This window comes from Alexandromys fortis, unplaced genomic scaffold (assembly GCF_014885135.2).
Source record: "Alexandromys fortis isolate MF-2015 unplaced genomic scaffold, M_Fortis_MF-2015_v1.1 scaffold_0, whole genome shotgun sequence".
Taxonomy (NCBI): Eukaryota; Metazoa; Chordata; class Mammalia; order Rodentia; family Cricetidae; genus Alexandromys; species Alexandromys fortis.
In genome coordinates, this window is record NW_026067949.1 from 44,825,482 (window position 1) to 44,841,354 (window position 15,873).

Consider the following 15,873-nt stretch of genomic DNA (forward strand, 5'->3'; position numbering starts at 1 on the left):
CAAGAAATGGATGAGGAGCTCAAAGCGGGAATGGGAACTGAAGAAGGGTCAGTGGGTAGAGGAAGCATGAGAAATTGTCAACTATTTAAAAACCTTGTTTTCTCAGGTAGCTGTATGCCTGGCTAGTACTGAAGTCACTGAGACTTAACCTCTGCCTCCCAAACATTAAAGGAGTGAAATGTGCCACCATTTCCGGGTACTGATCCTGTTATACCCAGATCATGGAACTTCCAAGAACCAACAAGGAGGCTGAGTCCCTTGTCTAAAAGCAAAAGGCCTGGCCGGGTGGTGGTGGCTCAGGGCTGTAATCCCAGCACTTGGGAGGCAGAGGCAGGTGGTTCTCTGTGAGCTAGTTCCAGGACAGGCTCCAAAACCAGAGAGAAACCCTGTCTCGAAAAACCAAAAAGAAAAAAAAAATGTTTTCCACCAACATGATTTTAAGATTATGTCTTAAATTGAACTGTCATGGCAACACTTTTTTTCATGTTTTTCTTTACCTAGAGTGTACTTTATACAAGCCTTTACAATTAATTGCTTTATGGAAGTCACACAACTACACTGATGAATATTAAGCATGCATAAATATTTTAATAAACACACAAATGAAATGAAAGTGTAATACAAAATTATTTTGTATATCTGATTAGCACCACAAATAGATCGATAATTAGGAACTCAGTAAATTATAAAAAAAAATGTACATCACAACTGAATAGTGCAAATACAGTTGTCTGATGCAGTAAGGGCTTCAGGACAGTAGAAGAACTTTGGAACACATCCTGCACACTTACAAACCACTGGCCACCTAGCTTTTAGGTGCCCTAAAGCATTCAGCCTAGACAAGGTGGTCCAGATCCGCAATCTCAGCAATTAGGAGGTGGGGGGGGGGGAAGGAGAGGACTAAGAGGTCAAGGCCAGGAGCTGGAGAGGTGGGTCAGCACTGTAGAGCCCTGGCTTCTCTTCCAAGAGACCAAATCTGGCTCCTAGCAATCATGCCAGGTAACTGGTTTAGGGTTCCTCTGCCTCTGGCACTTGCATGTACCTCCTCACCACATAAGCATAACTGAAACAATGTAAAGTAAGCCCATAAGAGTTTAAAAGCAGCAAGTTAAATACAAATATTTTTTAAGTGACAGAAAAAAATAAATTTTCTTCAAATGGGTTAAACTCCTCCCATTTGGTCTGCATTGCTCTCCCACCTGCCACTGGACATGCACACAGTGCCTCCTGCACTGCTATCCAGGATTAAAAACCTCTAGAAATCCCCAAACCTCTGCTGTAGAAGGTGTGGGTGTCTGCATTGCTCTGCACAAAGGCCTTTATGTAGCCACCCTGAGAATTCAAGGACCAAAAGCAACTTTCCCCCTCTTTACCGCAAGCAGGGACAAAGTCTGGTCACCTGGTCATACACAAAGGGTTGAAAACATCTCCCGCAGCCATGTGTAGCAAAGCATATCCTCTTGGGCTGCCTTATGGCCCTGAGCGTATCCACGAGCTGAGAACAAAGTTGAGAAAATGTGTGTATGACCAGGATGGAATTCTGGTCATAGCACTCCCGAGGGGCAGGGTACTGCTCCATGGTCATCTTGCTCATGTTGGCTGTGTGGAGAAAAAGGTCACACAAGAGATTCATGGAGAAGTCATTGCTATAAAAATTGACCTTGGTGAGCTGGGAGCATTGGCTGAGGGCAGGAAGGAGATCACGGAACTGAGAGTCTTTTATCCAACACCCCTGCAATTCCAGAGTCTCAAGACTGTCTGCTCCCATCTCTAGGAGAACACTGAGAGGCACAATCGAGACATTGCACAGTAGGACTCCACTCATGTCCAGATGTTTTAGTCGATGAAGGGATGGACACAGCTCAAAGTCTTTCAAGTGTGACTGGAACAGTTGACAGTGAGTGACAGAGAAGGTTTCCAAGGGAGTCTTCAGGTTCCTAGGCAGAAAACATGGGGTTAGTTCTGATAAATGATACTCGAGAGCATGTGTAGTGATTTTACACAGCAGCAGAAGGGGCATGTATCCCAAAGTCACACTGATGCAAGGAAACCTCTAAGGTGCTGCCTGTTGGGTCCTGCTCACTCAAGTCACACCCACAGCTGTCACCAGCACTGTGGGATGGGACGGGGCACAGCTATGCAGCTCCTTTCCTCACTGACCCTCAGAATCCCCTGCAGGCTAACACACCCTAGGGCAATAAGGTAAGGACCAACCCATGAAAGACCTGAGCATTTCAGGTAGTTTCACTGCCCTCTAACTTTTTCCCCCACCCCTGGGGAATACAGTCTCCACCCCTGACACTGACCCCAAATCCCACTGTCAGCCATTCCCCATCAGTGCAGTCCCTACTTGTCCAAAGCATTTCCTGCATGGGATATTAGAGGCACGGTGGTGGCTGTCTACAGTCTGAGCACAGACCACCTGGGGAAAGATGCAGGGATTCTGCACCTCCACTCTTTCGGTTCGCTTCTTTCTCTGTGCACTTCCCATTAGCTAACCCAGGATTCTAAGGAAGAAAGTACAACATTCTCACTGAACCTGACCCTCACAACTGCTTTTGTGAGATACTATGTGCACATTTCCTACCCCAAATCAGGCCTCTGCTTCAGGGGTGGTCTTTGATTCAATGACACAGGAACATGACCATGCTTAGATGTTCCAAGGTCTCCTTCACTATTCTGCAAGGCCTGGCAGATACCAGGCCCACTACTCTTTGACAAAAAAGGTAAAGTTGGTCTGGTATCAGGAACAGCTCTTTATCCATCCTTACCTGAGCAAGAGTTTCATGTGCTCACTGAAGAAAGAGATGCCACGCAGATAAAGATGCTGGAGACCGCTGAGTCCGGAACACTGAGAAAAGAACTTTTGAAAAAAGTTCATCTCATCTAAGCGTGGTTGACAGCAAACTTCACACATGTTCGAATGGATATGCACTAGGGAAACTGTGTGAAGGTTTCTCATCTCCGGGAGGTAGGTAGAAAATTGTGCCAGAGTGCGCCAGCTCCAATCTACAGTGAGTTCCAACACCTTGATGTATTCTAGCTCGAAAACACTCAGAAATGTCCTAGTATTATCTAGGGACTGCAACACAATCTTCACGTCCTCACAGCAGAGCTGGAGGGAGTCTTTTCTCTGCTGGGCCCACTGTAAGAAGTACACTTCTGCTTTCTCCATTCGGGACCCGAAGTAGAGGTCAATTCTCACCTTGATTAGCGGCCTCAGCTCATGTGTAGGAGAGGGCTTCCCTGCTTGCTTCACACTCACAGTCTCTGCTGAGCAAACCCCATCCTCTGTTCCAGTCTGGATGGTCCTGAACTCACAGGGCAACCTCTGAAAATCGAGTACTCGAAGTTTTCCTCTCCTGTGAGTAGAATATGTCAAGTGTTATGACAAGAGAAGACCAGACAGATATTCAGCTCCCGTCTGGACTTTGAATTGTTTGCTTTTTTTCTTCACTACTCAGTGTCCAACAAAGTCCTCATGGTCCCAGGCAATGGCTCTTTCTGAGCTGCATCCACAACTCTGTCTCACTTCCCTCCATTCAGTTTCTCTAGACCTGGTACTACTAGAGCCTGTGGAGAGACAGGGACAGCCCCTTCCACTGCACCTACTTCTCTATTCCACTCCACACCCATCTGTCCTCCATCAGAACTCAACAGCAGTCAAGGCTTCTATGGTCTTCCAAGCTGATGCTAACAAAGACCTTATCTACCTCTGAACCCATTCTCTCAACCCCTGACATCTTCCCATGTACCCCAGAATCACTCGACCCTACATGGGTCTTACTTACATGGGGCAAACCTGCTGAGCCAGCAGGACATCCAGTCCATCCAGCACAGCATGAAAAATCTCTGTGTCGAAGGTGTTCATCATGCCCTTCACACGGAGGTAGGGGAAAGGCCAGGCTACCACCATCGCCTTCACGATCCCATTGCATTGGTTACTGAAAGCCTCCTCAAACAGTGCTGGGAGGAGGTTGATGGGCAGCTTCCCCAGAGCAGAGATGGCCAAGGCCTCATTTCTCAGCAGAGCTTGCCTTGACAGCTTCTCCAGTGTGGGTATGGCCCAGATGCCCATCCTGTTAGAAGCTGGGAAAAAATACCAAGAAAGACAGGAAATGTTAACTCATTCAAACACGATCAATATCCAGGAAGTGATACTGTAGAACACCTAACACACACACAAACACACACACACACACACACACACACACACACACACACACACACACGTGTGCATACCAACACAGCAGAGAAAGGCAGGTACTGAGGAAACAGTCATGCAGTTTTCTGTGAGTTCTAGAAGAGGAGGTCACTGTTCAAGGTTATCTGAGATATGTATGGACTTTGCAGCAGCCTTGGTTACAAAAGTCCATCCTTTTTATTATTGTTATTTGCCACAAGGACTTTTTTGTCTATTCCTGGCTTAGCTGGAACTCCCTGCCCGCCTCCGCCTCCCTAGTACTGGGAATGAAGGTATGCCTCCACACCCTACAGCTAGTTTCACTTTTTTAAACCAGATACTGCCCAGGCAGGGTGGTTCACATCTTTAATCCCAGTTCTTGGGAGACAGAGACAGGCAGATTTCTCTGAGTTCAAGGGCTGCCTGGTCTACTTAGTGAGTTCCAGGATATCTAGAGCTGTTACCTAGAGAAGCCCTGTCTTGAAAAATCAAAAAGAAACAAAACGTAAAACTAACCAAAGAGACAAACTAGCCAGAAACTAAATGAAATTAACAACAGCAATAGAAATATCACCAGATGTTTAATTAACAGCCCGCAATGTCAGCAACCAGGAGCTGAGGCTGGGTTCCTACCTACCCTGAGCTACTCAGCCACTTCTGGGTCAATTTAGGCAGCATGGCAAAACCTTGTCTCAAAAATTAAAAATAATACAGATTTAAAAAGGATAAATATTGTATTTCAGACCCAGGCAAAGCTGTGTTTGGAGTCAAAACCAGTCTCCAGTCTCCTCATCTAGACAGAAATTCAAAGTCCCTGTGCCACCCGTGTCTCACGTTGAGAGTGGCTGGGCTGCATAGATGCGGTGTCCAGATGGAAGGGGCTGACTTACCAGAGGTGGAAACTGGAGAACACGTTCCTTCTTCCAGAGGGCAGGCAGTAGCTCCGGGATCTCAATCCTTGGTGTTTTCTCTGGCTCCTCTGAAGCTTTATAGCGCCTTCCCTCTAGCTCCTCCCCTTGGCAGTCGGCCCCACCCTGAAGCTCTAATTTGATTGGGTGTTTGAGGCTTCACCCTCTGAACCAGATTTGGGATTTTGGGTGTGTGTGGGTGAGATGTTCACACAGGAAAGGGAACTGTGGGGACGGTGAAAGGTGAGGACCCCTCTCGTGGATTGGCAAACACTGAGATCCGCCCTTCTTCTGTCGTCTCCATATTTCTCTTTTTTTTCCCTCTTGGTAGAATTCGATTTTCGATCGGTCCTTCATGTAGCCCAGGTGGTCCTAGAGCTCACAGTGTAGCGGAAGCTGGGCCTCGAGTAATGCATTTCCCTTGTGCCCTTTTCTCCTGAGTGCTGGAATACACGAGTGAGCCTCAAAACCCAGTTTATTGATAAACATTTTCGAGGCAGAGTCGGACAAAGGGAAAGTGTACTTTGGCATCCAGACCAGGAGATTAGGAATCCAAGACTGGAAGCCGCTAAGGGAGAACAGTGGCATCAACAGTGACAATGAAATATTGACATAAAAAAAAAAAAGATCTTTATCCGGGCGGTGCACTCCAGGCAGAATTAGTCAGATCTCTGTAAATTCAAGGCCAGCCTGGTCTACAAGAGTTAGTTCCAAGATTGGCTCAAGCTACATCAAAAAATAAAAAGGACTTAATTATACCAATTTTCTCATGATCCCCCAAAGATTACCAGCACCCTAACTATTTGACATTGGCACTGATTTTGCCTTACTGATACAAATTTAACGTAATTTTTTATACTGTATGTTTCTACTCTAGTTTCAGATATTATGTATTTGAAGTTCACTTAAAAAATGTTGGGGCTGGAGAGATGGCTCAGTGGTTAAGAGCATTGCCTTCTCTTCCAAAGGACCTGAGTTCAATTCCCAGCAACCACATGGTGGCTCACAACCATCTGCAATAAGGTCTGGTGCCCTCTTCTGGCCTTCGGCATACACACAGATAGACTATTGTATACATAATAAATAATTATTTAAAAAAATGTAATGTATAATTAAGAAATGGAGAGTAATAGTGATCTATAATCATCAAACACAATATTCATGCTAGATATGTTTTCAAGGTCATACAGAGATATATTTTAGATAGATAGGTAATTTATTAAGGTATCTAGGCAGAGTTTCAATCCACTATTCCACCCTCTCAATAAGTTGAAAACGCAGGTGGATCCTTTAGCATTTGCCCAAGCCTGATGAGTTGCACTCCATCCCTGAGAGCCTTGTTGTGGACAGAGAGATCAGAATCTTTCTGACCTCTGCTCCTATACCACAGCATTTCCCTCTCCCCCACACTAAATAAGTCGAATGGAAACACAAAAGTTTAAACAGAAAGGATCACCTAGAAGCAGATGATCAGAACAGCTGGCACCCAGGTCAAGAATTCCTTTTTGCACCAGATAGAGTCTTAGGCAATTGGACAAAATGAAGAGAACCACTGATTTTGGGTTGTCCAGACTCAGTGGGTAAATCTATAATATATTTCATGTACCCCACATTCAGCGAACACAGCAGAGAGGGGGTTGGGAATATTTCAAAAGCCAGAAGACCAGCAAGTGGACTGTGAGGTCAGACTGTGTCTCCTGTAACAGATCAGGAATCTACAGCCAGGACACCTCAACAATATGGATGTCTGAATACATTCTGAACAGGGGCAATCCTGGAAGGGACAAATCTCGTAAGACCCCTCCCCCAGCTAAAACCTGCAGTTCAGTAAGGACAGCTGGGTGGGGGCGTAATTAGTCATACAATAGCCAGAGCCTCCTAGTTGGTTAAAGAATTCCAGGTGGCCAGACTTGAAATCATATACAGGCAAGTAATACTTGATTGACTCTGCAGATTGTATTTATATATTAGGCATCTACACACACACACACACTCACTCACGTGTGTGTGTTTATGCCTATACGTATATATATGTGAAACATTTAAGAAGAAAGAAGCAATGAATTTGAGATTGGGCTGGGAGCATACATGGAAAAGCTGGAGTGAGGAAAGCACAATTGAATAATACTATTATAATTTTAAAATATTATAACATACCAAAATATGGGGTGTGTTAAAGACTTGTCCCAGCAATTAAGACACCTGCTGCTATTTAAGAGTACCATACTGAGTGCCCAGGGCCCATTTCACAACTCACAAATCCCTGTAGCTCCAGCTGTAGGGGAATCCATCACCCTCTTCCATCTCATTTACCCACAGACGCAAATACATAATTAAACATTTTTTTTTGAGACAGTGTTTCTCTGTGGTTTTGGAGCCTGTCCTGGAACTAGCTCTTGTAGACCAGGCTGGTCTTGAACTCACAGAGATCCACCTGCCTCTGCCTCCCGAGTGCTGGGATTAAAGGCGTGCACCACCACCGCCCGACTATAATTAAACATTTTAGACATAAAATATTAACAAAGATTAAAAAGCAAACCTAATCATAATCTGACTCAACTCAACAGTAGAACATTTGCCTTCTACCTAACATAGTTCTTTTTTTTTCTTCTTCAGTTTCCTGAGTTTGCAGTGTTTTGAGTTAAATCCCAGAGAAAGGTTGTTTGTGAGCAAGATGGAGTTTCCTTGTGGGCCACAAGATTAATAGTGGAGGTGGTCTCATGTTGTCTCACGATGTAATTTTCAGGTGTTTGTGTCATGAACAAAGAGTTAAGAAAGACACATACTAGTGAGGAAGTGGAGTTCCTTTTGTTGATACAGAAATACGCAGCTCTGACCTCAAAAGGAATAAAAGAGAGTTTATCCTGGAGTCGTATATGAGTGCCATGGTGTGAAAACTAATTCAGTTTACTCCTAATTCCACATTTCAACAGGGAAATATTTTTTTAAAATTCGTATGGTACCAGAACAAAGTAAATCTTAAATAAAGGCAATTATTAGATAAACTAGTTAACCAAAAAGAAAGGAAGGAAGGAAGGAAGGAAGGAAGGAAGGAAGGAAGGAAGGAAGGAAGGAAAAATATATGGATTGTTGGAAACAACAGAGAATGAATTCACCAAAGCTGAGAAATTTCTCCCATTTGTCTTAGATGTCACCTGAACTTTCTAAAGCCTTTGCTTTGTGCAACTGGGGCTTTTACATTTAATACATTATAAGATATTTAGAATCCAGTGGGCTGGAGAGTTGGCTCAGAAATTAAGAACACTGACTGCTCTTCCAGAGGTCCTGAGTTCAATTCCCAGCAACCATATGGTGGCTGACAACCATCTGTAATGAGATCTGGTGCCTTCTTCTGGCCTACAGGCAGGATACTGTATAAACAAATAAACAAATCTTTTAAAAAAAGGAAACAGAGATGTGGAAGAAACACGGGGAGGGAGGGAAGAGTCGGTGAACACTGAATTATTGAATCCTGAATCCGCCTTGTTTATTTTCCATATGTTTTTATACCCCAATACAAAAGGGGGAAGGAGGCAGAAGACTGCCTTACCATGACACAAAGGACACCCAGAGCAGTTACTTGTTTTAATAACTGAAACATTAACCCACTATTTTCTAAGGTAAGTATTCTGATGCTTTGGGTGGAATGTGCAGCGAAAACACCCTAGACCAAGAGTCCTGCACACAGCCACTCCTAGGTCAAACTTCCTGAATGATGATAGAGCAGGTGTGGCTTGAATTCTCAGCCCCTTGGTCAGGGTGGAGCGGATCCACCTCTGCGGGCATCTTAGTTGAAAACACCTGGTAGCAAGGCTGTGGTGGACAAATCTCTGACCTTCAGTTAAGGTGGAACCGATTCACATTTTCTAGGGCCCTACAGCAACAGGTATAGGGAACTGTAAGAACATTTTCTCATTCAGGGGTTAATCAGGCTTCCCGTCCGGATTAGAGAATCCTCAGGTGAACCGGCTTTCCTGACGGGTGGTCTTCTTGGCCAGGTGACTGACAGGGTCAGTTAAATTAACTCATAAGGTAATGTGTTGTTCTAATTGTTAGTACAGATTACAATGGCAGGGTTCTCCCAGGTTCAGATGTCAAACTCAGATTCTACTATAAGACCAGGAGAAAGTAGGTTTCCTTTACTGACCTGAGCACACCGCCTTTCCTCTGCCTCCTCCCTGTGATATCAGTCACAGTTGCTGTGATGAAATACCCCAAGAGAAGCCACTGACCTGGAGGAAGTCTTATTTGTCTCACAACTCAAGGGAACACAGTCCATCATGGTATGATGGCACTGGTCAGGCTGTGCGCACAAACAGGGAGCAGAGAGAAAGCAAGGGTGCTGCTCAGTTGGCTTTCCCTTTCATGTTCAGGTCATGACCCCAGCATACAGGGTGATGGCGTCAGCCTGTGACACAGGACCTCCACATTCAGAGTGGAGCTTCCTGCCTGCTTCCTCTTCTCTGAACATCAGCAGTTATGTTTACTTGTCATGGGTCTGTGAATTGCCACAGAGGTGGTGACAGGAGGCAGAGGGCAGTGAGAAACACCTGAAATGCTGTCACGTCTTTCAAGGGTGGACCTTACCTTATGTGCCCTAGGCTATAATAGGGATTCTGTGTGTTAGCGAAGAAAGGAACTGCAGAGCTGTGCATGGGGCCACCACAGTCATAGTGGCAGCTGTGGTGTGACTTGAGTGAGCAGAACCCAATAGGCAACACCGTAGACATTGACTTCCATCATGTGGTCCAAGTCTCATTGGGACACACGTCCCTTCTGCTGTTGTGTAAACCCACCACATATGTTCTCCAGCATCATTTGTCAGAACTGACCCTTTGGTCTCTGCCTAGGAACCTGAAGACTCTTTTGGAAACCTCTGCCACTGAATGCCAGCTATTTCAGTCACACTGGAATAACTTCTCACAGAGTGGCACCTCCTTCAACTAAAATGAGTGGTGGCCTACTGTCCAGTTTATGTACAATGCCTCTCAGTGGTCTTTAAAGAATGTGGCAGGGCTGGAGAGATGGCTCAGTGGTTAAGAGCATTGCCTGCTCTTCCAAATGTCCTGAGTTCAATTCCCAGCAACCACATGGTGGCTCACAACCAGCAGGCATATATGCAGACAGAATATTGTATACATAAAAAGTAAATAAATAAATATTAAAAAAAACAAAAACAAAGAATGTGGCAGATACTCAGGAGACTCTGGAATTGCAGGGGTGTGGGATAAAGGGCTCTCAGTTCTGTGAACTCCTACCTGCCCCTAGCCAATGCTCCCAGCTCACCAAGGTCAATTTCTATTTATTTATTTATTTATTTATTTATTTATTTATTTATTTATTTATGGTTTTTCGAAACAGAGTTTCGCTGTGGCTTTGGAGCCTGTCCTGGCACTAGCTCCGTAGACCAGGCTGGCCTCTAACTCACAGAGATCCGCCTGCCTCTGCCTCCCAAGTGCTGGGATTAAAGGCGTGTGCCACCATCGCCCGGCTATTTATTTTTATTGATAGTTCTTGACCTCTACATTTTTCTCTGCTTCCCTCCCTGCCTCTCCCCTCCTCCCCCTCAATCCTCTCCCAAGGTCCCCGTACTCCCAATTGACTCAGGAGATCTTATCTTTTTATACTTTCTACTTCCCACGTAGATTAGATCTTTAAAATTTTCAAACATTCTCTTGAGGTTATTTTTAAGATCATTTTCTTCTGATTTATCCATACTTGGTTGTTCAGGTCTTGCTTTTGTAGGGTCTTTAGGTTTTACTGGTATTGTGTTGCTCTTTGTGGTGTAGCATGTGATCTTACCTTTTCTACTCATCTAGGAGGTTCTAGGTTCCGAACCTCAGAGGACCTTCTTACTTCCTCAGAAATCTCAGACTCGCACTGGGACCTGCAGGGGTTCCAGGTTCCTGCCTATTTCCTTTGATGTCCCAAACCAATGCCCGAACCCACAGAGGACCTGGCTCAGGCCTTCTCTCTCTGAGGTCCCAGACTCGTGCGTGGCCCCACCGAATTCTCTGGTTCCTGCCTATTCCCTCGGAGGACCCAGGTTCACTCACGCCCAGACTGGCAGAGGTCCTGGCTCAGGCCTAGTTCCTGGGAGGTCCTAGACTCTCGCCCAGAGCCACTGGGTGTTGGCTTAAGTCTACTCCCTTGAAGGTCCTGGATTCACGTCTGGCCCCTCAGCAGTCTCTGGCTCTGGCTCACTCGCTCAGTGGTTACTCTCTTGTACCTATTCCAGTGGAGAACACTGACTCCGGATCTGGTCACTGGGTCAATCCTGATCTGCCAGTGTCCCGAGATTGGGTTTGCTCCTGGCTTCTGCTCCTGGTGGTGCTTGTTCTGTGTCTTAGGTAACTGGCTCAGTCCCACTCCTGTTCTGGTGGAGATCACAGACTCTGAGTCAGGTCATTGGCTCAATCCTGGTCTGCCAATGTCCCAGGACTGGGTTGGCTCCCAGGGCTGGATTTGCTCGGGGCTTCTGCTCCCGGTGGAGCTTGTTTCCTCCAGCTCTCTCCGTCCTAGGAGTTCCCAAGGTCAATTTCTACACCAATGATTCTCCGGGAATCTCTCGAGTAATCTTCTCCACCACACAACGAACTTGAGAAAAATGACTATGGAGCAAACCCCTACTCCTCTGGAGACCTATGAGAAAAGTCACGTCGCCATTGTTCATTTCTCCCTTGCTCATGCATACACTCAGGGTTATAGGGCAGCCCAAAAGGAACTCCCGTGCTACAGATGTCTGTAGTAAGTGTTTTATTTTTATTTATTTATTTATTTATTTATTTATTTATTTATTTATTTATTTTGAGACATGGTCTCTCTGAGGCTTTGGATCCTCTCCTGGAACTAGCTCTTGTAGACCAGGTTGGCTTCGAACTCCCAGAGATCCGCCTGCCCCTGCCTCCCGAGGATTAAAGGCACGCGTCACCACCGCCTGGCCTGTAGTAGATGTTTTAAATGCTGTGTGCATGACTAGGGGAGCAGACTGTTCTTTCTGGCAGTAAAGAGGGGCAAGTTACCTTTGGTCCTAGCCTTCTCATGGTGGCTACATAGAGGGCTTGGTGCAGAGCTGTTAACTAAAGTCAGCAATGCAGACACACCTTCTAAGAAGGATTGTGGGGATTAATAGAGGTTTTTAATCCAGGATAGTCAGTGTAGGAGGCACTGTGTGCATATCAAAATGGCAGTAGGAAGGGCAATGCAGAGCAAATCGGGTGAGTTTTAACCTGTTATATGGTTTTCTTTTCTCTGTAACGTGAAAAATATTTGAGTATAACTTGTTAGCCTTCAACTCCTATAAAACTTACTTTTCATTGTTTTTACTTGTGTTTATGTGGTTCAAGCCTACTACTGCAAGTGCCAAAGGCGTAGGATCCCTAAATTAGTTGCCTGACATGGTTGCTAGAAGCCAAACTTGGGTCCTCTGGAAGAGAAGCAAGTGCCCTGCATTCCTGAGCAATCTCTCCAGCTCCTGGTCTTGAACTCTTAATCTTCTTGATCTGCTTGCTAAGATACGGATATGGACCACCATATCTAGTCCGCATGCTATGTGGCTTCTAAAAGCCTGGTGGTCACATGTCTTCAGGACACGGTCAAACTTCCCTCCACTCTCCTCAAGCCCTTATGATACCAGAGAACTGTCTTTGTGCTACTCAATTGTGATCTCCTCCTTTGTTTCTAAAATTCACTGAGCACACAATTATTCTCCTATCTGTGGGTCTAATCTGATAGCCACTAAAATTCCCTGGGACCACGGAGAACGGATCACAAGATACACAACGAAACCCACTTTAAGAATTTATTTAGAGAGATAAAGACATGTATGTGCACAAGGCCTGAGGAAGTTCGTGCAGAAAGAGTGTAGAGCTGGTGATTCCAGCTTTTAAAGGCTGCCTAGGGCATGGGCACAGGGGCTTAGTAGCTGTGGCATACATAGATCCCATGACCTTGCTGCATGTACATCAGGCAGGACATGAGGGCCCTGGGTAGCCATGTAAGTTGCCTGAATGTTTGATGTCACATGTGTGGTCCTGGAACCCGGATGTGCCAATGCTTGGGGTGGGTAGAGATTTTGCCAAAACGCTTGTGATGGAAATGGTAACAGCCACAAAATAATTTTGTATCACAATTTCATTTAATCTGTGTGATTAGTAAAGTATATGTCCATGGCTTCAATATTGGTCATTGTTGATGGCTGACTTCATTAAAGCAATTAATTGTAAGGTTTGTAAGGTTTTTTTTTTTTATTGAGTATGCTCTGGGAAGAAATAAAATGTGAAAAGAAGTGATTGCCGTGATATTACCATTTGAGACATAATCTTAAAATCATCCCTTGCTGGAAAACAAGTTTTGGCATAATTCGTTTGGCATCATATTGCATGAGTTCTTATTGGTCTTCACACAAACACAAGAAACAATATATTTGCAACCTAAAGCTATAAAGATGATAGAGAACAGCTAAGTTTTTATGCAAAATAGACACTTGATTCCTTGTGACTATGTATCCACAATTTTTTAATTTTCATTCTATGTTTTTTTCACATCTTGTATCTTGATCCTTCCTAATGCATTCCTTCATATCTGCCCTCAGCCCCTGCACAATTAAATGCTGGAGTAAAAAGGAAGAAAATAAAATGAGAAACTTTTTTTAAAAAGTGAGGAATTTTATAGAGGAACCCTGTCTGGAAAAGCAAAAACAAAAAAGTTAGGAATTAGGACACCTGGGAAACATGCCTAGGACTGAAATCAGCCCTCTGAATGTGGGTGACAGTTTTGTGTGGCTTGGGCAGTTTGTGGGGCCACTGGTAGTGGGGTGAACATTTATCCCTGGTGCATGAACTGCCTTTTGGGGGCTCATTCCCTATGGAGGGATACCTTGCTCAACCTAGATAGTGGGGGAAGGTCTTGTTCCTGCCCCAATGTTATATGAGACTTGTTGATTCCCAATGGAAAGCCTTATCCTACCTAAGGAGCAAATGGAAGGCATGACTTGGTGGGGGACTTGGTAGGATTGGGGGGAGGGAGTGTGGGGGAACTGGCATTGGTATGTAAGATAATAAAAAAGATTAAGAAAAAGAAAATAAAAAGATCACTTAAATCATAAAAAACAAAGAAGAAAAAAATCTCATCATGGACAATGTAGTGCAACTCTAAAATTAGGAATTAGGACAGCTGTAACCCGATTTGTTCACACACCACTACTTGCAAGTATTCATTGCAAAGAGTCCTTTGTCTGGCTTGAGGTCCCTGGTCTTCACTACATGTTTGATTCTTGGCTCCCACTAGGACTCTTTCTTGACATTCTGTGTTGTGGAGATCCTGCAGCTTTGGATCTACTGGTCAGGTCCCTCCATGTGCTCCAGATCATAGACAGGGTGGATGTTGGGGCAGATTAAATTATACTTAACTCTGGGTTTGGGCCTGGGCAACTGTAGGGTTGGTTCATCAGACAGAAGATGGAGACAGCTCTCCTATGCTCAGTTTCAAGTCTGGGTCACCCACACCTCAGATAACAGGGCTGGCTCTGTCGTGCTGCCCTGGCGAGGTGAAGGACTGATTTCAAATGTTGCCCCTGGTGGGGATCAGGGATAGCTCCTCCACTCTTATGACCCCAAAGCCAGCTCTCCCACCTACCTCCGGCATTGGGTTGGGGGTGGGGGTAGGAAGAAGACACTTCTCCCTTGCCGATGTCACCAGAAAACAAATGGGAAATGGGGACAGCTCTCCTGTGGTCAGTTTTTGGGCTTGCTGTCTCACACCTACACTAACTAGGTTGGCTGTTGTACCACCCTGGTCGGGTACAGGGCCTACTGTTCTAGGCGTCACACCTGGTGTGATCAGGAATGGCTCTCCATACTGACTCACCAGGTCTAACATGCCTCAGGCATTGCTGGGCAGAGGGGAAATTCTCCTCTACCTGAGCTGCCACAAGCAGATGGGTGATGGGGACAGCTCTCCCATGCTCACAATTTCAAGTCGGGCTCACCCACACCTCCGCTAACAGGTTCAGCTCCCTTCCACAAGTGCCTTTTACGCTGACAAACCCTGATATCCTTTCACTCAATCCACAGTGCAGGAGCTCAAACCCTGGACCCCAGGACAAACTAGGCTATTGCTCAACCATTGAGCTCAACCCACACACCTGAAAACTCAGCCTGTCCTCTTCACTGTGTGGTACTGGATGTCAGAGCCACATGAGTCAGGCAGGTACCCTCCTACAAACAGCATCTCCATTTTAATTGGCCAGTTCATTTTTCTTATTTCTTTGTGAAACTGGGTTTTCTATTTGAAGACCATTTTTTAAGATTAGCTATATATGTGTGTTTTGTGGTTTTGTGGATATGAAAGTAGGGTCCCATCCAGGTTAACAGTCCTATCATCTGATGCCACCTTTTCAGAGCCATTTGAAAGCCACAGAATCCAAACTTGGGTCCTGCTAAAGAAGCTGCATGTTCTGGGAACTGGAGAAATGGCTCACTGAATATGAGAAGTAGCTGCTATTCCAGAGATCTGGGTTCAATTCCCAGAGCTCATATGGCACTTTCAGGGGATCTGACATCTTCATACCCACTGCACATAAAATAAGAAAGAGAATCCTGCAGAATATTTGTTTAAAAACACTATGTGTGCCGGGTGGTGGTGGCACACGCTTTTAATCCCAGCACTTGAGAGGCAGAGGCAGGCGGATCTCTGTGAGTTCGAGACCAGCCTGGTCTACAAAAAGCTAGTTCCAGGAAAGACTCCAAAACCACAGAGAAACCCTGTCTCGAAAAACCAAAA

General features: G+C 45.2%; 1 protein-coding gene across 1 annotated transcript; it reads right to left on the minus strand.

The window, feature by feature from the left end:
• Positions 1-712: 712 nt before the first annotated feature.
• On the minus strand, positions 713-5,125 carry LOC126506535 (PRAME family member 12-like). The gene is made up of 4 exons (XM_050150210.1): positions 5,074-5,125; positions 3,792-4,089; positions 2,772-3,362; positions 713-1,937 (listed from the first exon to the last, which is right to left on the minus strand). Exons 2-4 carry the CDS (start codon positions 4,076-4,078, stop codon positions 1,370-1,372), a joined length of 1,446 nt encoding a protein of 481 aa, XP_050006167.1. The 5' UTR covers positions 4,079-4,089; positions 5,074-5,125; the 3' UTR covers positions 713-1,369.
• Positions 5,126-15,873: the final 10,748 nt, after the last annotated feature.